This window comes from Sesamum indicum, linkage group LG10 (genome assembly GCF_026168435.1).
Source record: "Sesamum indicum cultivar Baizhima isolate 11 linkage group LG10, ASM2616843v1, whole genome shotgun sequence".
Lineage (NCBI taxonomy): Eukaryota > Viridiplantae > Streptophyta > Magnoliopsida > Lamiales > Pedaliaceae > Sesamum > Sesamum indicum.
In genome coordinates, this window is record NC_142666.1 from 16,658,199 (window position 1) to 16,680,117 (window position 21,919).

General features: G+C 36.2%; 1 protein-coding gene across 2 annotated transcripts; it reads right to left on the minus strand.

Annotated features, from left to right (window-relative positions):
• Window positions 1-1,092: 1,092 nt before the first annotated feature.
• On the minus strand, window positions 1,093-21,868 carry SAC3A (SAC3/GANP/Nin1/mts3/eIF-3 p25 family). Of its 2 annotated transcripts, XM_011093190.3 has the most exons (14): window positions 21,482-21,867; window positions 21,275-21,349; window positions 17,981-19,003; window positions 14,549-14,998; window positions 12,527-12,628; window positions 10,238-10,335; window positions 9,988-10,150; window positions 8,971-9,459; window positions 8,735-8,875; window positions 8,480-8,539; window positions 5,410-5,540; window positions 3,467-3,600; window positions 3,140-3,375; window positions 1,093-1,617 (listed from the first exon to the last, which is right to left on the minus strand). In XM_011093190.3, the coding sequence occupies exons 2-14, from the start codon at window positions 21,317-21,319 to the stop codon at window positions 1,516-1,518; spliced, it is 3,174 nt and encodes a 1,057-aa protein (XP_011091492.1). In that variant the 5' UTR covers window positions 21,320-21,349; window positions 21,482-21,867; the 3' UTR covers window positions 1,093-1,515. The 2 variants fall into 2 exon arrangements, with proteins under 2 accessions (XP_011091492.1, XP_011091493.1); XM_011093191.3 differs by lacking the exon at window positions 12,527-12,628 and having other exon boundaries at window positions 21,482-21,868.
• Between the last annotated feature and the right edge of the window lie 51 nt (window positions 21,869-21,919).

Genomic DNA, 21,919 nt, shown 5'->3' on the forward strand with positions numbered 1-21,919 from the left:
TTCCTCCTTGGGCCATATTTGATAAAATAAGCTATTTTCCTTGACTGGACTTTGGTGTGGGGGGCAACCTCTTGGGCTGGGCCTAGTGGATCTCTCCTTTGGGCTGAACCAGATGATAGGATATCCCCGTCTTGGGCCAAGCATGGCAATTTGGGTGGGCTGACTCTCTCTTGAGCTAGCGGGCTTAATCTGGGCCTAGCACTTCTTATTGGGTCAATCTCTTTTCGGTCGTACTCATCACCTCTAATTTCTTGGTAATAACAAGTTAGATATAAGTTTGAAGAGTATATTAAATTAACTCGAGCAAAGACATCAGCTTACGAAAATATTTGCTTGTTAAATTAATCTATTAATATTGCAATGGATAAATTAATTAAGTGGACCTACACAACATTTCATCCATTCTTGAATTTTTTCCAACTCGTTCATTTGCTATATTTTTTTCAATAATTTTTCTCAATAATGATAGTTTATCACTCGATTTTCGATCGTCCAGATTATTATAAATTAACTATATTATGGTAGTTATTTCGTTAAAATCTTCATGGGATCAATATTTATGATACCACTAAATAAGCAGTGCACTTGCTAGTAGCCTCTACTCACTTTGGCAATCACAACCCATGCACTTTGGTATCTTCATATAAAGCTGCATATAAGAGAAACTCCTTTGATGACACGGAACCAAAACAATAACTCCATGCATCCATTGTTCCCACAATACATGCATTATTACGCCTACTGTCGCATTTTGATCTGAATGTATCAGTTCGGCCTTGACAAACAACCATACAAAGCTAGAAACCACAAGTTGTTCAAAAGAACTAAATATTTACTTCATGGAATATGCTAATGAGAAATTATAGTAGAATGTTATATTATTTCTAGTTTTTAGTCGGGCGTGAGAGATCGTAGATCAATGTCTAATTGTGTATACACTCTAGATGATGGTGCAGCCAACTGGAAGAATCCAAGCGAGAAATTGGATAATGGCCGCTGAACCTCTTCCTGGGTAGAAACTGGAAAAGAAGAGTAAAAAGCAGCAGCAACAGCAACAACATTAGTTCATGCAATTGAAATTGGTAAACATCATGTCAAAGTTATCATGTTATACTCGACCAATATACAGTTAAGAGTACAGCCACCTAATTTTGCTCCTCTTATTACAGTATGCGAAAATGTACTATAATGAAAAGAATGGTTACTTCATGGATACAACGAGGTTGATGCACACAATAGGCAGCCTCTACTACTCGGATAACATCGTAAATGTAGCAATTCATCTCCATGTGAATTTCACATAATGCTTGAATCATACAGTTGTACTCTTACGTGGTCTCTTTAATCGTACAGGTGGGACTCTCACTAAATATTGCCAACTCCAGGTCATTTGTTTCAACACGTCATTCCATGACTCAATTCAAGATTTTGATGTTTGAAGCTGTTTCATGATTCAGCAGACCTATATCACTAGCTTTCTGCAGGGGACTCTTTGAACCTCGTTGGCTGATTGACCTACGCTAAACTCCGAGTCAAAAAATCATTAACTGCAAGACTTGCATCTCCATGCGATACAGCATCTTCAGGCTCCGGCATATATAGACTCGATGCAGAAGCCTGCACACACAACCAGGAATTATGAAAAAAAAATTCAACTGAAATATGCAATCAATAATGTTTCTTCTTGTGTCAGCAAATGGCAACACAAAGGGCATGCCAGGTAAAGGCTAAACCACCCACGTACATTACTGGGACTTGTTTGCACTTTTCTGCTTTTTAGCATTCTACATCAAGAATATGAGAAACAATGTGCTAAAGAAACTGCTATCCTTCCACATGTGAAAACGCATAATGTACTATCACTTAAGATGCATATTATTCTACTTAGCTAGTGTAATACCACCAACAAAAGGGCATCATTTTGCAAATTAAGCTGTACTTTTATACAGAGATTTAAAAGATGAAGAAAGGTCACCACCAACCAGAAACGCCAACTGCAAGTCTTTGACATGAACATGAATGGTTCCATCATATTTTTGTGCATTTATGTTGACTTTTGTGAATGACAATAGAGTATACAAAGTTGATCCATGCACAGGGAAACCATATATAGTCCCTGTTATCAGATGCCACTTCAATAGAACAATACATGTTCTTCCAAAGAAAAGTGACGAGACTAGATTACTTGCAAATATATAAACCAAAAGAAGGACTGATGACACATGGGTGCGGAGCTATAAATTCCAGGGAAAAGGCATACTAAGCAATTACATTAAGTTCACAATAAAAGTTCATGCATCTATCACAAGTGGTAGAATCTGAAAAGAAAAGTGGAAACAGCATAGTTTGCCAACATAGACAACAAGTCAAGATTGTGCTTACAAATTTACAACTCCAAACAAGACTGATTATAGATAACACAAATTACTAATTAGAACATAACATATATACATATATATTATACATATTGCATCAAATACAAATAAAGTTAAACATAAAGTTAGTCAACATAATGTGATTATAATGGTATTTTAGTAACTACACCAACAAAACGTCTATTATCTGTATAATAAATAATTCACTAAAACATAAAGCAGTATCCAAAGAACAAGTGTAAATTCCATGGGATAGAACATTGGAGATAATCTAATACTATCAGATGGTCATTGATACTATCGGATATTACAGAAAATGATATCACAAAACCCGCAGACAATATTGGTAAGATGCAATTATATCATGGTATTTACACCTAATCTGGTATTATTGGATATTATGGACAAAATTGGAGAATAATAGATATTATGACACGTACGCACTGGTTGCTTCAGATGCAAATTGGCCCATAATATCAAATATGCGTAGAAACTTCGAAATAACCCACCACCAGACACATCCAAAAACGGAGGTGGTGGTCGAAGAACCATCAGAAACTCAAAAGATTAAGCTGGAATATTAGAGTTTTTTATTTTCTATCTGAGCAAAAATAATTATGTCATATTCATAGATATATCAAAATAATGCGATTGTTACATCCAGGAAGAAAGAAAGACGTACTAAATGGGGGCTTTGAAGACAAAGCATTTTTTCAACAAATTACCCCAATTTCACATTGAAGTGAAATGAAGACAGAAATTACCTTTGCATCAAGTAATGTTTCCCCTGTGCTATCTGAAATGAGGCATGCACCGTGGGCTTTTAACCATTCTATGCACTCTTCCACACCATCCACTTCCTTCTCATCACTTGATTCACTTGTAGGCAATGCATTAGTGAAGCCGAGAATTTGAGAAAGATATGACACAGGAGCTGTAGGACGATATGAACGAGACATACATTTTACAGCTGCATATCGCATTTTTTCAACATAAAGATCTGCAAATATATGAAATATATTCATCATGTATATACAAGTTAATGAGGAATGCATAAACAACTGGTTATCCAAATAGCACAGCATACGAACCCATAAGAAAGGTGTTAAGATTAGGTGCCGTCTTATAAAGTCTGAAAAATGTCACATAATTTCCAGATGTCACAGCACTACGAACTGAAAGAGCATGTTTTACTGCTTTGTCCTTTTTAGCATTAGCTGATAATCTGTAAAACAAAATAAATGGCAAAGAAAGACATGATAAATCCATGAAGGCAATCGGTCATAAATCATTTTACAACATTATCATGTACTTAAGGCACTCTTGATCCTGGGAACCACAAGAGCATTTCACTATTGCGAAGCTAAAACTGAATTTATTTAAAGAAACTAGGAATTTGATACAAAACCAATATAGATACTTTGAAACTAAGATTGCAATAAAGCTAATATGTCAGAGAAAAAAATGAGTCTAATATATTCCTTTACCCAGTTTAATTGCAATTTCATCCTTTCACCTCAGAAACCTTTGTGCTGACACGAGATTGTGAATGCTAGATTAAACATCCCCTAACCAGGTTGGTAACTCCGGAAAAGGATACGGTTACTCAAGCATCAACGAAAAGCAGCAATGCTTCTTGGACTTATTGACCTACTTTTTAAAACTTCTCTTATTGTTATAAATATTAGGTAATGTTCAAGATGCCTAATGAATCTCTCATATCCCTTAAGATTGAGAAGCATCCAATTAAAATTAAATCACAAAACAATTAGTCTCCTTATGATTCGAATAACTCTGGGACAGAAAGAATGCCCAACTGAAAGAGAGCACACATTATCTGAAGCAAGAAGGAGCCCAGCTAATGATATTTGATGTTACAGTATATCCTGAAACACATGAATTTCTTTTCTCTTTGATATGCTCGACAAGCATAGACATTTCAGCAAATTCTTTAATCTAAATTATTTCATGAAGATCTTTGTGCAGCAACAATAGTTTTCTCAGAGTCATGTTCAAAGATGCTTGCCTCCATCGCCTTTCCGTTACTTATTTGGAGCTTTGCAGATTCATCAACTGAATGCTTTCTTTTTCCTTCCATATATTCCCAAGGAAACCTTATCATAACTGACCAAGAAAGATAAGTTGTTTTCCCTCAGAGTCAACCAAAGCCACACTATCAATTAACTTCAAATATCAGGAAACCACCACTAGAGATCTTCGAAGCCGAATCCAGAAAAGCCACTGAGTTTTTAGTTATGGTAGTTATCCAACATAATATCAAGCCAAACTAAAAAGAGGTCTTCTCTTCGTATATCACAATCCATTATTAGAAGGGAAAAAAAAATATCACGTGCTATACTTTATAAGAAAAGATAGGCTTCCAGCTGCATACAAAAGGTACGCGTGGCACCACTACAGATATTAGGTATTTAATATCTCCTCTTTAACAACTTGAAATTTTAGACGAGATGAACATGTTATAACCAGAACCAAGACAACACCTCAGTCACCCTTACTCAACCACTAGACCTATCAACTAAGAGCCACAACCATATAACCATTGCCTCCTCGACCATCTGATGCTTGCAGAGTCTATATCGCGGGGGACAGATTATTTATTTCCTTTTTATTTGTGGAGAATAACAGAAAGTGTTGCTGAAAAAACCTCTTGAAAGCTGTTTCATGAAATGTGGGACATTCATTTTCAAATGCGAGTAGTTGATATTAGAAATTGCTGTTCAGAAGCTTCCACCCCTTTGATCACTAATCACTTCTGTAGAAATCACAAGAAAGAATATGGAATTTGCACGGTAAAGCAAGAATAGAAGGTGGGCAGGGCAGAGGATCAAATACTAGACATGGATGTAATGTGTAAAAGCCGAGGGAGAGAGAAGAGATGGCTGAATGAGAATAGGCAATAACAGTGCTCCATTGTCATCCAGATCAGGCAACAACCAGCACTTCATGCAATAATCTAAGGATTCACAGAAATGAACCAATGCAAACAAAGCCAAACTCGGATTTAGTCGCAAACCTGGACATTGCTGACAGGAGATCCCTGTTATTATTCGAGTGCAACATCACACATAGTAAATTGTACGCTGCAAATTCCATATGGCATCCTGTAATTCCTTCACCATACAGTGTTTTTAATTGTGATTGGCACTGCAAAACAATGAAAAGTTTATTTTAAAAAGCACTCAAGTAATGCACTTATCTAGATGCAATTTAACAAAAATAGTCTTTGACGCACTATCTATCCGTCCCATTTTCATCAGGCATTTAACTTGAGTTTGTCGGACAAGAAAACTAGCACTATAAAGAGATTAGTTCTACTAAAGAACAAAGCTGCTAGGGTTAAGAGCAATGACGAGCTCTACAGTAATGATGCTTCATTCATACAGAACAACATAGCATTAAAAGAGACATCAAACATATATGGCATATCGAGACAAATGAAGTTCCCATAGAGCAACAATGATGAAATATGGTGTATAGTTCAAAAGGAGTATCGAGTACTAAACTCATTATGAAATGAAAAATTCTCGAAATAGATAATAACCTCATCAACCCACAAAATGTGTTTATCTCCATTCTGCTCCCTACCAAACTATAGTCAGTGTTCTAAGACCTACAATTTTGTCCACTGTATTATGTATTGGATTATCATGTTTTCCCCTTTGCATTATGAATAGTACAGCACTCCTTGAAGAATCATCTTAAGAACTTTTAGGGCTAGGAGATTTTAGATTTTATCCGAAAAGAAATAAAAAAAGAAAACGTTAAAAGTATTAGAATAGTGAGCTTTATAAAATGTGTTAAGCTTTGCTATTGATTCAGGCAGACTATAGGACTTGAAGTGGTTGGGGTCTCCTTTACTCGTTTTATAGAAAAAGGTGAGCTGCTAGCATTTCACATTTGGAACTTATAAACTGTAGGCTATACAATTTCACCAAATACTGACTTGAATGCTTTCAAGACCTTCTCAATACAGCGTGTGCTTTAAGCAAGGTGCTTCCCCTAAATATTCATCTTACATGCTTTTACCATGTTGCATGCAACCTTCGCGAAACACCCTCAAAAAACTCACCAAGTACATTATTCTTGATAATAAAGTTGATATCTTTGGAGGGAAAAAGTGGCAGATTCTAGGTTTTTCAGTCCCCATCTCACAAGGACTGCAAAAAGATCAGTATAATTTGGTGATTGCTCTCCTTCTTCCAACCAGAAATGACAAAGTTATATAGCAAACTCATCAGAGAGAACAATACAACATGCCCTCTAGCATGATTTACTCTTCCTGTTTTCATCCATTCTCAGTAAATTGCTGAAATCATAGCTTCATATTAAGTGTTCTCATTCATCCTCTCAGGAACGGAGACAGAAGCCCTGGGGCGATGGGCAACAATATGTTGGTAAAGAAAGATTACAATGTTGGTCTTTCTCATCATAGTAAGGTTTTCTTTATAGGAGCGATCAGTTGGTTGGAGGAGTGGACATGATGATTTTCCAAATGTATGCCCCCAAAAGGCCAGAAATACAATGTACGAGAAGTACTTCTATTTCATATCTCTCTCACTAACTTCATACCTGCGGAAACCACAGTCCTCTCCGTTCTGGGATGAAGAAGAAAGAGTTTCTGCTAACATGAAAGGTGACCAAATTAATTTTTTTTTACTCTTTTCTTCCGTTAAGAGATACGAGCATCATGTAACAAGACATAAAGGGCTCACTTTAGGAAGTACCAATACAGCTCAGGATAAATCACAGTAATGACTGAAAGAAAACCAAACATGACCTATGTTCACCATTATACAGAAAATACATGGCCTGGATGATATGAGATACTATGTTGCAATATCATCTGGTAATGAAGAGGCATATAAGAGCAATTCAATCAACAGAAAATTTATTCAACTTTGATGAAGATATACTGAACACTAACCCTATGGCTATACTGAATGAAAGATTCATCCACAATGATATCCCAAGAGACATGCTCAGGAGCAAAAATCAACAAAAACAGATGCATGCTGCATATCAAAGTTTGGAAATGATATGCAGCAAAGGCTCATAAAACATACGTCTAAGAGTTTTTACTGTAGGTGTGGGTTTCTTCTTTAACTATTCAATAATGTTTGAGGTTCTGCTGTAGTTGCAGCTTACTTAAAAAATTTGACCAGGTATATAGGTTTTTCTAAAGTTTGCGATTATTCATTGAGTGTTAGTTAGGACAGAGTCCTTGGTCATGTAAGATAAGTTTAATAATTAATTACTCAGCATATTCTACTTTGAGTCTTAGTCCTTTTCCAAGTGCTAGAAGAATACTTCTACTATGGACTCTTTAATCCATGCTAATAATATTTTGTTATAAAGAAATAACAGTGTGATGTGCAGTCTTGCCCAAATATAGCAAGGCCACATGCTCCCTTCTCCTCTTTGTGCTTCCACTTTCCTAGTCCCCTCACTCAATAAAAGTACCAGATGCCACAACTTGGTAAGCTTATAAGAACCAACCAGCCTAGTGCGCTAATTAACTGTTTAGGTGTTCTTCCAACCTGAGAAAACAACTGAAAGTTTTTGCTTAATTGTCAATTTTAGCAATTAACAATCAAAATCCAACCCTTTGCTTAATCTTTTAGCGGTATATTCTGGTTAAAAGCTACCCAGGAATCTTACTTTTCAGCTTTGTCTTTGAAAAATGTTACCCATCGATAATTCTTATATTATCTATATTTCCATTCTGTTATCCTGTAACAGGGAAAGACATGATACTATGCTAGTCTTATTTCATAAACATCAGACTTAGCCCTGTCTTACTGTAACATGGGTAAGAGCTAACCCAGAGCAATATTTACATAATGGTTACAGAACACGACATCATTAGGCAAGTGATGAATCAGAAATCCGAATAACCCTCCTGGTACACATATTTGATGCCCAATAATAGGAAATATGAAAAATCCAATGCTATAGGAGCAGCTAAAATTGGGGCCATCAGAAAATGTGTGCGCTAATGAATAATATGATAGAAAGAAAAAAATAATTGACAAGGTAAAATACATAAGTCATCCACAAGAAAGCATAAAGTTCCAAGAACTAGCCTGATTATACTCTGGCAAGTCCCCCACTTCAATAGCCAATCTAGCATGAGTTTCATACACCTGAAAAGAAAAATAAAAAAATGAAACACGATACTAGATAACCGCCATAAATCAACCAAGTCTAAAGAAGGTGGCTCATCATCTCAAGTTTACATTGGGAGAAAAACGACAGTGAAGCCAGCATACTCATCAACAGAAAAATACAGTCATCAAAGAACAGTGTGCAATGAATGAAGGAGTCAAAACAACAAGTACCTTAACTGTAAGCTCATTGCGTATACGTTGTACAGTAAGATCTTGTCGTATTGATTTTAACTGATCACATTTGTAAAGGTAATTCTTTTGAGAAGTTTGAACCATTAGCAAAGCTTTTTCTAACACCTCTTCAGGTCTCACCTGCAAAGCAATATCTACTTCAAAAACATAATCTTTCATCATAAGAAGCCTTATCACCTTCCTTTACATTACAGGAAGAAGCTAAGACAGTTTACCGTAGCAGGATCAGGTGCAGAAGTAAGGCGCAGGTAGCGTTTCTCAATTTCCTGACACGTTCCCTTAACAGTAAGAGCATCCCAGTCAATATCTTCAACAGCCCTGCTCCCACTTTCGTCAAATGTTCTGCTAAGCACTACCGCACTAGCACGTCTTGCATATGATTTACCAGCTCCCACATCTTTTCCTCTTAAGTTATTTTTTTCTACTTGGTTTCCATGTCCCTTGTCAAAACGTTTCGAACGATTTTCGCGCCTTTTCTTCTCCTCTGGTGAGTCCGCAAGTGCAATTGCAGCAGAATAATATTTTGTCAGGTTTTGTTCCTTGTCACTATCGCTAGAAATATCACCATCATCACCAGCATTCAGGTCTTCGCCAAGACGCTGCCTCTTAGCAGGTCTGGTAAAATTTTTACTGGAACCTTTCTGATCTGATAAAGAAAATTTTGTGCCAAAATGGTCCTTATTCTCTATTTTTCCACCTGAAAACTACAAATACATGAATATAGTCAGTCATTTAACATTATAATCGTGTGATAAAGCACTCAATTTTCTTAACTAAAGGACATAGAGTAGTCAAAATTGAATGAGGTCCTCGTCAAGTCTTCAGATTATATACATGAAAATTATTCTAAAAGCCCTTCCACATGAACAACTGAAAATTGCAGTGCAGATCCATGTTCAGTTGAGTTGTAATCACTTGTTCAGGATTACAATTCAGATGTGTGATTCCGTACAATCTTGCACCAAATAAATAACCCATTTGTTCTTACAACTGATTACACCCAAAATCAAGTCGACATTCAAATGAATCAATCCATATTAATAAGCTAAGACTGAATTTGGAGAATGTAGATAACCAAAAGAATCAACTAAAACAGCTGTACAACCCACTCATATCAGTGTAGAAATTATTGAACGCGTGTTAAAAGAAACATGCTATATGACACAACAGCCTACCTATTTTCTCCAATCACCAAAAAATTGAAACAGCCATGAAAAGTTTCTTATATTTACCTGTTTGCTGTTCCAGCCACCATATTTTGCAGTTCCATAAGAAATATTAGCAAATTTGTCAACCACCTTCTCTTCTGGAATAGGCTCCCACCTACTTTTGGCTCGCCGACTAGGACTCTTACTCTTTGGCATTACAGAGGTTGGTATAGGTAACTGTGTATCACTGCAGGATAACAGTAAGATGCATATGTGATTCGCTCTCATTAGTCATTTCTATGAACAAATCGATGCATTGTACAGAAAACCATACTGCTTGTTAAAAGCATCAGTAGTCGGCAGGGGGAATAGAGGCTCAGTGTCCCAATCTTTCGTGTAAAGTGTGCCATCAGCAGTTGCTTTTGTTATTACCTAAGTGTTAAATGAGTAATAGAACATTAAGATCAAAGGACATAGTAAAAAAATTATATTATTAGCAGAAGATGATAGTACAATTGCAATATATTGAACGGAAATTACTCTGAATATGATACTAATCTGAGACTAAACCTACAACGATTAAGATTAATAAGAAAAGGGGAAATTAGAAAAAGGATGAACAATTATCTATATCCCGGATTTACGAATATTCAAATGCCAAATTGTGATTTGAACCAAAAAGGCCCAGTCTCTTCTCCAGATTTCATTATCAAAATATTCCAGAAATATAATGAAGGGAAACTACCCTGCGTATTATACAGGTGACATGGAAAAAAACTTACAACAACATGCAAAGACGAGTTTTACTCATTCAATGATAGGTACTTATCAGAACCTAGCACGAAACATAACAAGCAAATAAATGAAAACTGCTATGGCCTTTGCATCAAAAAGGTGACCTAACAAACTTCTTCAGGAACATTAAGGCACACCAAAAGGAACATTTGGCAAGCTCCAACACCACAAGGAAAGCTCTTAACTGTCCTTTTTGTAATAGAATGAGGAAATAGTAATCCCTTAAACACGAAACTAATTTCCATTTTGAGTTTTTAAATATTACCATATAACAGCTTGCTTTACCCACTGCTCTACTTAAATGCACTTCACTTTCTCGATTACAGTCTCAATCTATTCTTTATCAAACTACGACAGAAAACACGCGAGGACTCAGATATATATAAAGATGGAACCATGAAAAGGGAGAAAAATATGCAAGGTTTGCCCATTTCTCACCTGCTATTTGGAAAGAAAATGAGGGATCTAACCCAAAGTTTGTATCAAGGTAGGCAATTGTGAAATTGAGAAAAATGGGGAAGAGTGGAAACAAGAAGCTACTATTCTAAATTCTTGCTGCTGTAGGTTTTTTGGTCTACTTAAAGATTAATACATGCTCTAAACACACTGCATAGTCTTAGGAAAAAGATGTACAGGAAGGCATTAATGTCTCAAACTCAAAAACACATACAGAACAACAATATGGTTGTCAGTGGGTGAGCAGGTAGGATCATGGATGGTCATAGCATTCTTCAAACAGGACTGTACTCCCATGAACATGGAGACTTGAAGTTCCTATTCTGGATTAAGCTCTAGATGATGACTTAGGAAGTTACTGTTAGAAGGTATACATTAGAAGATATTATATAATTGTATGTATCTAGTAGGATAGTTATGTTTGGTAGGGTCCCTGTCATCTCTATTATATTGGAGGTGGTTTTTTATTTCAGTAGTACACAAATCTCTTTTCCCTTTTCCACTTTTCACACATTATGAGAGCCAGGTTTCGAACCTAGGACCTGCGGGTTTCACATAAACAGATCCGGTGCCTATGTACTGTGACAATCAAGCGGCTGTTCACATAGCTAGTAATCCAGTGTTTCATCAGAGAACAGAACATATTGAAGTTGATTATCACGTTGTGTGCAAGGCGGTTACACCATCTCTATATACTCCAAGGAGGTGGTTTTTTCATTTCAGTAATACACAAATCTCTTTTTCCCTTCTCTACTTCATTGCAGTTACTTTTGCTATAATCTAGGCCAGCAAAGAGACACAACTCTTCTAAACCATATAATATGTTGACAAAGAGGAGGTTGGAGATTATATATCCAAACAAGTAAATGTTTTTTCCCAAATTATGCTCAGTATCCAGATAGCCCATCAACAGAAATATATTAAATAGGTATAGCATCAGTCTCGTCATTGTACTAGCATAATAAATACTATTCGTGAAAGTATTATTCACTGGAATGAGTGTCTAACTATATTTACTTTAGGTTCACTGAAACGAGTATCAAACTATATTTATCTTAGGTTCATAACAATTATAATATTTAAAGCATAGTACTTGTATTAGTTTCTCTGGTCCAATATCATTACAATCATGCTTCAGAAAAACAGTGGTAACAACATACACATGCTCAACTTATGAGACGCCTGCAGTATTTCACAAGTGACAATTCTAAAGCCAACATAGCAACCAGAACATGTAACAAAACGGCCGATTCATGTAAAATTATGAATCCCAGAATATCAGTACCGGAATGTTGATGTTTGCATCATTCAAAAAGAAATTTTCTCAGTTTCCTCAAACGTGTGTAACAAAGCTATAGTGTATAGATTATACCTCCTTCAAGACAGCTTGGCAGGCTGTCTTTTGCCTATCATTTTTACAACGAGCCAAAGCCCTCTCAACATAACCACGCAATGACTTTGGAAACATACCAGGCTGCAAAAGGAAAGAAATTCGACTTAATTCTTCCTGCATGCTTACTTCATGATGTCAATTACCAATATGATGGCAACTCTTGGGCTAAATTGTATGCGGGAAATTGAATGCCATTAAGTTTCTGCATCAATCATATCTTTTTTCCCACGATGCTCAATAAATGAACGAATTTGAGGGTACAAACTAAATCTACAGCTTAAACTTTTAAATAAATGAAGGTGTGTTTCATCACTGGTTTCAGTATTTTGCGTCATAGCTTAATTATCATATCCTAAACCAAATGCCCTGAAGGGAAGCCATGTGTCTCAGATTTATTACTTAACCAAATAAAGCAGATCAAGTGGTAAAGTGCTGCCCTCCACAAAAAACACAAAAGTTTGCTGCCATGTTTCAGAAACCAACAACAGGAGCATTTCATTTGACCAGATCAAGTTGTCTAGCTGTTTCTTAAAGTGACATAGAGAGCTCACCACAGTTATTTTTTACCAAGAGAAAAATAAGACCTAGATACCTGCTTAAGAAAGTTCATCCAATCCAACCTCCTCTAATCCTTCTACATCGGTCACACAGTACTTGGTAGTTAATAAAAATCCAAAAGACCACACTTCTCTCATTGTACCAGAAACAGAATTTTTCCAAATGCTAATTCAGTAATTCACTGCCATCGTCGGTTAACACTCTGTGAAGATGCACTAGACGCCTAAATTAGCGACATGGCATAGAATTTCATTCAAGCTTAACTGGGAATGTTCAAGCCCAGGCAAAAAAAGTAGCTTTTTTTATCTCAAAAATTGTACGACTTAATGATATATGAATGTATTCTCAGTTAAAATTACGAATGTCCGGTTATCATTGAAAAGCTATCTTTTTCCTAGTTCAATAGAAAACACCAATCGTATGAGAAACAAATCCAAGAAATTCTTCTTTTGGGCTAAACATAGAGCTTTTTATCAGTAAGTGGATAATTCATTGCATCCTAATATTACCAGTGTACAAAAACTGGAAAAATAAAGAAAAGACTACAAACTTTCCCTTTTTGATTTCCAATGCCAATATATTCTTTACAAAATATATCATGATAGAGAAGAATAGACAACTAACCACGCCCCAACCCTGCACCCCCACCACAACAAAAGAAAAGAGGAAAAGCACAAAAAACACAATGTAAAAGTAATCTGCCATCAAATAGTTCCATTTTAGAAGCAAAGTATAAATCTTATGGACTTCTACAAGTTAATGTTTTGTACTGATATATCCAATATTATCAACAACATAGCTCAATACAACAAATCCCTCATTTACTAGAATCTAGGTTGAGCAATCCCAATATATTCCACTCCACTCTATGAATGATTATTCCCAAATTTGAATAAAGATCTCAAGGTCTTAACTCATTTGGGCGTGACTTTAGGCCACCTGCTTGTTCTAGTCATTAATTTTAGTTTCATCAACTTTCACAAACAGCTGCATCAAACAAGCTTTGCAAATTTATGTTAACCACCCAATTTCCAGTAATTGGCCCTAATACAACCAAATCTACCAATCTGTACCCCAACCCAATTTACACATTCATTTTACACCCAATGTTACTAGGAAACAGAAAAGAATCTACTCCATCCATTTTTCTTCTCGCTTGTTACTTTTGTTTGTCCCATGTTTCTTTCACATGCATAAAGTTTAAAGTAATAAACTCCATATACTTGTCACAAAGTGTAAATGTTGATGTCTAAATGTGATACAAGTGATAGGACAATGTAAAAGGCGAGAAAAGACATGGTATGCAGCATTTTTGTTTTATTCAGTTCAAAGCCAAACAAGCTTGTTAAACGACCACCTAATCTAAGAGCTGATAATCATTTAATATTTAATTTCTTAGCAAAGCTAGAAAATGACAGGCTTTAAGTAACAAAACTTTCTAACCTTGAGCATGGAATCATCTTCCTCGTACGATGCAACTTTTTGATTTGGATTCTGCATTATGACACTGACATAGGCTGGCTTTGCACCTGTACTAGTCATAGAGCTATCTTTGTCGGATTTTGATATACTCGAGGGTAGGTTTGAAGCAATTCTTGGATTGGTTGGAATTTGCAATTTGCTTGCCCTGCGTGAATCTAGAGGTTCAGAAGGTTGCAGACCAGCTTGGAAGGATGACTGTTGAATCTGAGAAAATTGGCAAGAAGCTGGATACAGTGCAGTAGAGCCTTGGGAAAAGGTAGAGGTCTGTTGATTTTGGAAACTTTCATGAGCAGGAGTTACTTCTGGTGGCTTTTGAGCATGCGGTTCTACAGAGTTAGGTAAGTCATTTTGTAAAGCAGAAGCCCCATGTTTCCAGTAACCTTCAGGGGCACTGCCACTCACTGCAACAGGCTGACAACAAAACCACAGTAATAAGCTGAGATTGACATGCCAATTCTGATGAAAAGCAACTTGTTATAATCTATTAGTATTTTTCCAATAAATGCAAGCAAGCTTCAAACCCAGCCCTAGCCGCCCTTCAAAAGTATTTAAATAAATATATGGTTGTTACAATGACTAAAAAATTAAATTTGTTCCTTTACACTAAATTCCAGATGCTGAGGGGCAAAGCATATACATTTAAAAAGCTTGCACTTACAACTCAGCAGTAAACTTAAACGGCTCAGTCCTGGAAGATTGAACTATAGCTAATAAAGCTATACAACTGTCAAACTGTAAGGAACAGGATATCGTCTTCACTATGCGAACATCCAACAGCATTTCCTTTATATGGTTTATGGGAACTTTTTTGTTTTTCTTTTTTTTTTTTTTTTTTTGGGGGGGTGGGGGTTTTAAGCTATCAATTTTACAAATTTTGTAAACTATATTATAAAAAAAATTTAGTCGAAAGTAAAGGTGAATGACAATTTAAATACTTTAAAAATAAAGATGATACTCTATATACATGTATTTTAAAATATCACATGTTAGCAAAAATATACAATTTCGCACAAACTGTGATCGACTTGAATTACAAGAGAGTGAAAAATAGTTACACGAACTAACAAAAAAATAAACATAATAGGTAATGAATAAGAGTAAAAGGTACTTCACATCCAATATAATTTATTTCAATCCACAAAGTTAATCATTCAACGCCCATACATGCAATCAACCTGATAAGAGTACAACCAACCAGGATTGATCATCATATGGACAAAATGGTATCTTCAGTTAGTTACAAGTCTTCACAAACTACTCCCCCTGTCCCAAAATGAAATCTTTCCATTTCCTAAATAGAAATAAATCTCAACCACTACTTCTTTTCTGAATAGTGTAAAGTTAACTAAAAGTTTCATGTTGTCAACTCCCATCTAAAATCCAATGCCTAGTCAAATGGAAGGTTTCCTTCCAGGACAAAAGGAGTATTAGATAGTACAATTTATTGAGACACCGAATAATCTGTAACGTTTCTATTTGTATATGCACAAAAAATCTGACTATTTGCACCACTTTCCACTTATTAGCCTGAAACTTTGTTCAAACTTCACGACTTTATATCTCCCCTCCAACCCACCCCTCTCTCTCTCTCTCTCTTCTCCCTTCAATTGGTTTTCCTTTATATGTTGCATGCAACTACCAGCAAATACCCCATGGTAGCAGTACTCTGTCAGGTCTGATGGCAGGCCTGGTGCTGCTAACAATCTAGTACACTTTTGCAAATTTAATTAGGAGGAAAGTCCACTTAGAATTGAATAAGGTACAAATTACAGTATAACTCCTTTTAGCTCAAAAGAAATGTGTCATTTACACCCAAGAACAAAAAGAAAGGGATGAGTGAAAGAATTAGCTCCATTCAGTGACAGCTTCGTAAAATAAGATCAGTAAACACCTATCCATCAATTAAAGGATTGTTCAGGTTATCCATACACTCTATTGAGACAGTTAACTTTCTTGCCACAAAAGCATTTTTGTTTCTATTTGTTGCTTTATTCTTATAATAACTCCAAAGACATATAAAAAACTGAGCGTCACCAAGGCAACCCTGACCTGTTAAGTTGATTTGAATGAATTTTCGGTTGAATTAACTGCACTTTTCCAAGATGCCGCGGAATCATAAAGTTCAGGTACAGTCTATATAGGTTTATGTGCAATTTTTTTCTTTTTGGTTGTATCATCAATTTTCATTATAATGCATAATCAGGCAATAGGCAGGATAGCGGAAATGAAAAACAAAGAGAAAACGCCAGTGATAGAAGCCAAATACAGCATCAGACTCTAGATATGTCTGCACACGAAAAAAATCCTAATTTTATTTTTCAATTAACCGACCTCCCCATGTCATTTACATTTACGAGGCTAATTTGTCCTGGAAGTGTGGAGATTATGAGATTGCTCATCAACTAGCTTTAGAATGATATATGAAAAACATGTAGAATATCAAATTTTCCAATAGTGACATGTCAACAGAAAATTCACGATGAATCATATTAAGATGCATGGATATTAGAAAAAAAAACAATTATCGGTTATGTTTTAACTATCTCTTAATATAATGAAGGAGCAATGCAGCAATAAGAAATAATCATAAGGGAAACATGGCATTATGAACTACAAACTCTAAGAATACCTCAAATTCAATGTATTTTCTTTCTATCAGAGTACTAAAATAACTTGCTTAGTGTTTTCTTATGTTCTTTCTAGGCCACACAAAGTGTTTATAATACAATAAAAGTTCTTTAATTTCATTACTATCATCTCCTACATCATTTGAAAATTTATATAAAGCCGACCTAAGAAGAATCCAGATAGTTTTACATTCGAAACCACTATCGAGGCTTTTGGCAGCATTTTCTCCCATACAATGTAGAAGGAAAATTATACAGAATGCGGAGCTTAGCCATATTAGAACTCAATGCTGAACAGAGGTATTATTTTCACTAGATCATTTTAAGAGGCGGTTCTGGACATTCTCTTGGATGATTCTCGGCCTCCACAAGGAATTTTATAGGTTTGAAAGTTAAAATATATCATAGTTTTACCAATTCCATGTAATTAGGTCAAATTTTCTCTCTCTAGGTCCAATTATATCAGTCCCAGTTCCGGACACATCTGGAGGCTTACCTCTATTGAGCCCAAACCATACAGATCAAGTCCCAAGCAAATCACTTTCACTAGGTGGCATTATCAAACGCATGAGTACGACACTCTTCTTATTGTTTTATACTGCAAAATCATCTTAACAATTTATTTCTCAGACACCCTCCCTAGATGTTTTTATAATACCAACCTTTGGTCCCATATGTTACAAGCAAAGCTATATAATAATATGGTTACTAAGGTAGAGACTTCTATCTAAGGGTGAGACAACTTTAAACAATTGGACAACCAAACCTGCACAGAAGTCAAATCAGAAGAACTAAACTCTGGCCTCCACGAAGGGGTGTAAGCTGCAGGCATCTGGTTGTTTGAAGCTGTATATCCACTACTCCCACTAGGAACAGAATTATTTACACTAGATGCAATTGAGACAGATACATTCTCAGTCCCAGGAGCACAGCTGACTTCCGTTTGAGTTTGATTGTAATAGTCCTCCCACTGCTTATAATGTTGCTGATATTGTGAAGTTGCAACAGCAGTGCTAGAACTATAGGCTGAAGTTGAGTCCGGAGTGTAGTTTGGATACTGATGGGAACCGTACGTTGCATATTGCCCTCCATGCCACAAGTTGGTCTGTGTACCATAGTTGCCACTGGTGTAACTTCCAGACGTCTGATAATCACCAGGATTGTAATAAGTGCTTGAGTAACTTGCAGGCCCAGCATAAGACCCTGTATTTTGAAATGAGGAAAGAGGCTGATAAGGAGCACCTGTGTTTTGGTAAGCTCCTACATGATGAGGGTAAGACTGATTAGATTGCGGCTGATACTGACTGGGCTGTTGTTGGTACTGACTGGGCTGCTGTTGGTACTGACTGGGCTGTTGTTGATACTGACTGGGCTGCTGTTGGTACTGACTGGGCTGCTGTTGGTACTGACTGGGCTGCTGTTGATACTGACTGGACTGCTGTTGATACTGACCGGGTGGCTGTTGATACTGACCCGGTTGCTGCTGATAATGATTGTAGTAAGCTGCATAACCTGTGCTGCTGTATCCATAGGGATCAGAATTTGGATAAGCAGCATAACCACTATAACCTTGTACCAAATTTGCAGGTCCTGGATTTGATGTAGAGCCATTAGACACCAAATTTGTTCCATCTTGACCATTTTTCAAGTTTGGATCCACTTGTTGATCATGATTGTAGCCAGAAGTAGAAAGATCTCCATTCTCCCCTTGTGTGCTCCATGATGCCACAGCACAATTAGGCGGAAAATAAGATGATTGAACTTGGTGTGTATCGTTGATCTGATGCTTCTGATAATTGAGACAAGAAGTAAACCAATTACATTAACCAAAATAACTAGAAGAATACATACCAAACTTAAGAACATATCTACTAATGCATAAACATGAGGGTTAATATGGGAAAGACCGCATAATTAAGTCATGAAAGTAATAAGGTGATCAGGATCTCAAATCCAGTTGGTATATACAGGAAACAGCAAAAGCAGAAAGAAGAGCAATATTATATACTATGGAATGGCATGCTATAATACCCACCAATATACATTTAATTCATGTTCACTGAAATAGGCGTCATTTTTAACACATGCAAGGAAAAAGAGTTATGGTCCAGCAATGAGATCGACAACATCAGTTGAACACAACTGGCTAATTGTAATAATATGAACTACATGTTGCATTAAATTATAAGATAGAGCACATCTCAAGAGCATGAATAAATAAATACATGCAGTAAGCATCCCATGTTGCAGCAGAACCAGAAAGATTTGAGTGGAAGATTTCTGAGGTAAAGGCTGGGGTAAGAAAGGGCAGTTATAAGGAGACTTAGTCGCAAACGTGTGACAAAGATAGGCTATTCAGTCTGGGTTGCAAATCATTATAAGATTCTGGCCACAGAGAAGCAACAAAACTCAAACAAAGATTAGAGTTTAGTTTTGCACACCAAAAAGCTTGGAATGCTATAATAATGGACCAACCAGACATCCCAGAGAAAGAAATATGAAGAATCAAAAGAAACAATGACAAACTACTCCCGATCCAGGTCTTAGAGGGCTAGTTGACTTGGCAAAGAGTTCTAGATGAGAGTTGAAAGAGTCAAATTTAGTGTCTTCGTGGATTTAACCTCAAAAGTTAATGCAGCCATGTCATTATTTTAAACGTAGCAAACATTGGAAAACAAAATGCAGTTTTTTACTAAAATGGAAAATTAATTTTCTATACCCCTAATATCTTGCTCTCGCTAGTAGTTAATACATTGGGTCCCAATATAGGATAGTCAAACTCAGACACAGGTTCTACACCAAAAATTTGGTCAAAATATGATAAGATAACAATGAATCTAGGGGAATTTACTGACCACATTTTAGCATAATAAAAAACATGCTCCTTAAAACTTAGCCAAAAGAATATTAAATTGACGATAATTGGCCCTACAGACACGGCAATTACTAATGTCCACCACCGATAGCAACCTTTCAAACAAAGGTCTTCTTAATTAGACCAATGTCATACTCAGACCCACATGCTTAGTTCTAGCCTTTTAGGCTTCCAAAGTGGCAGATGTTCTCAACAATGTGATGATTACTTCATGATCGGCATCCAGCACAGCTCAAATTACTTGCATCAGTACAACATTGAATTCAGAAACTAAATATGATTGAGAACCTTTTGTCTTTCTCTTGATAAAGATGAGTTATCACTTTCCAAATCCACAAGCTAAAACCTTTATTGACCTAGTGAGTTGCGTGTTTAACGGTGAAATTTCAGCATGAACTTTAAATTTCTAATCATTCTAGTCAAAAAGTAAGAATCTACTATCAAGTTGGGCTGAATATCCCAAAAATATGTAAAAGATCATAATTGCAAAATCAATCACTTGATGGCACAGAAATCAACCCAGTCAGTCAACAATGGTAAGAATGTACTATAAAAACTTCTGGTCCAATTCTTCAAAATTGGAGATAATTCTATAATCAGAGGTCTGCACAAACTCCATTTTTCATTTTCATTTAATTGCAGCAAGATCATCAATTCCATAAGGTTCACGTTACGAAATAGCTGAATAATGGCTTTTCCTTTTGTCAAATATTTGAACAGTTAAATAGAATAACTAAAAAGAATAGACCAGACATTAACCAAAGATAAAGCTTACAAAGTATTTCAACATCCACAACTGATATTGGCTACACTGAAGTGTGCTTCTCAAATCCTTAAAATCTAACCTAGAATGAATATCCTACTGGAAGTACGGATAAGTGTCCCAAACAGTTGCCAGCTTATAATTATAAACCTTTACAGATCACATAAATTTTGTACCATAAAAAGGGGAGTTGTGTAGAGCAATAACTGCATACTTTAACAAAATTGTCCTTCTCTTCCAACAGGAAAAGAGAAAAACAAACAAGATCTCAAGCAGTTCCTGTAAAGTTATCTGCTGCTATTGCATCAAGCAATCAAGCCTATCTTCCATATTAAAAGTCAGCAACATGCACAACTAACAATACTGTTCCACGTAGGGTTCATCAACAAAATCATACCCAGACAAGGAATCAGAGAAATTACCTCAACAGCAGTACTAGCGTCGCTGCTCTCTCCTTGATTCATCATTTTCACCACATTAACATCCTAATTAAAGCACTTTCAACACAAAAAAAAAAATCACCAATTCATCAGTAAAGATTAACCCTAAATAGCCACTAAAAACTTTTCACAAGCATTTAAAATGAAAAACTCAAAACCCTAATCAATATTGCTTCTAGAAACACAAACCTTTAAAACCCAATCGGAGCCGCCAACCGACCTCGCACAAACAGGTTCGCCCGAGCAGAAAGCAAATGCTAGATCAAAAGGAACCAAGAAAGGTAGACAGAAAAGGAAGCTTGAAACGATAATGGGTGAGAAGACGCAGTGTGTGTATATGCACGTGAATGATATTTGATATTTGTTGACTTGGTAAATCAGAAAACAATGATTAGGCCACAGTTATTGCAAGAAAAAAAAAAAGAGTATTTCGGCATCAATTATCCTGCAAATAGTTTTATGTTCGAGAGAGGGTGGGGGTAGTTTCTACGTTTCAATCCGGGTCTCTCCGTGAGATCGCGGGCTTTCGATGGTTCACGGTAGGGACGAGGGTTGTATTTAATAATTGAACGATGGTAAGGACTAGTATGCTAATTATCTGTTTCATGTGAAAACGAGTACCCAATG

Excerpts from the sequence above, each read along its gene's own strand:
- SAC3A (XM_011093190.3), bottom strand. The coding sequence starts at position 21,319 with ATGATGAATCAAGGAGAGAGCAGCGACGCTAGTACTGCTGTTGAG. Across the intron at positions 3,601-5,409 it reads CTCCTGTCAGCAATGTCCAG|ATTATCAGCTAATGCTAAAA; the intron begins GTTTGCGACTAA and ends TTTGTTTTACAG. Across the intron at positions 3,376-3,466 it reads TCTTAACACCTTTCTTATGG|ATCTTTATGTTGAAAAAATG; the intron begins GTTCGTATGCTG and ends ATATATTTGCAG.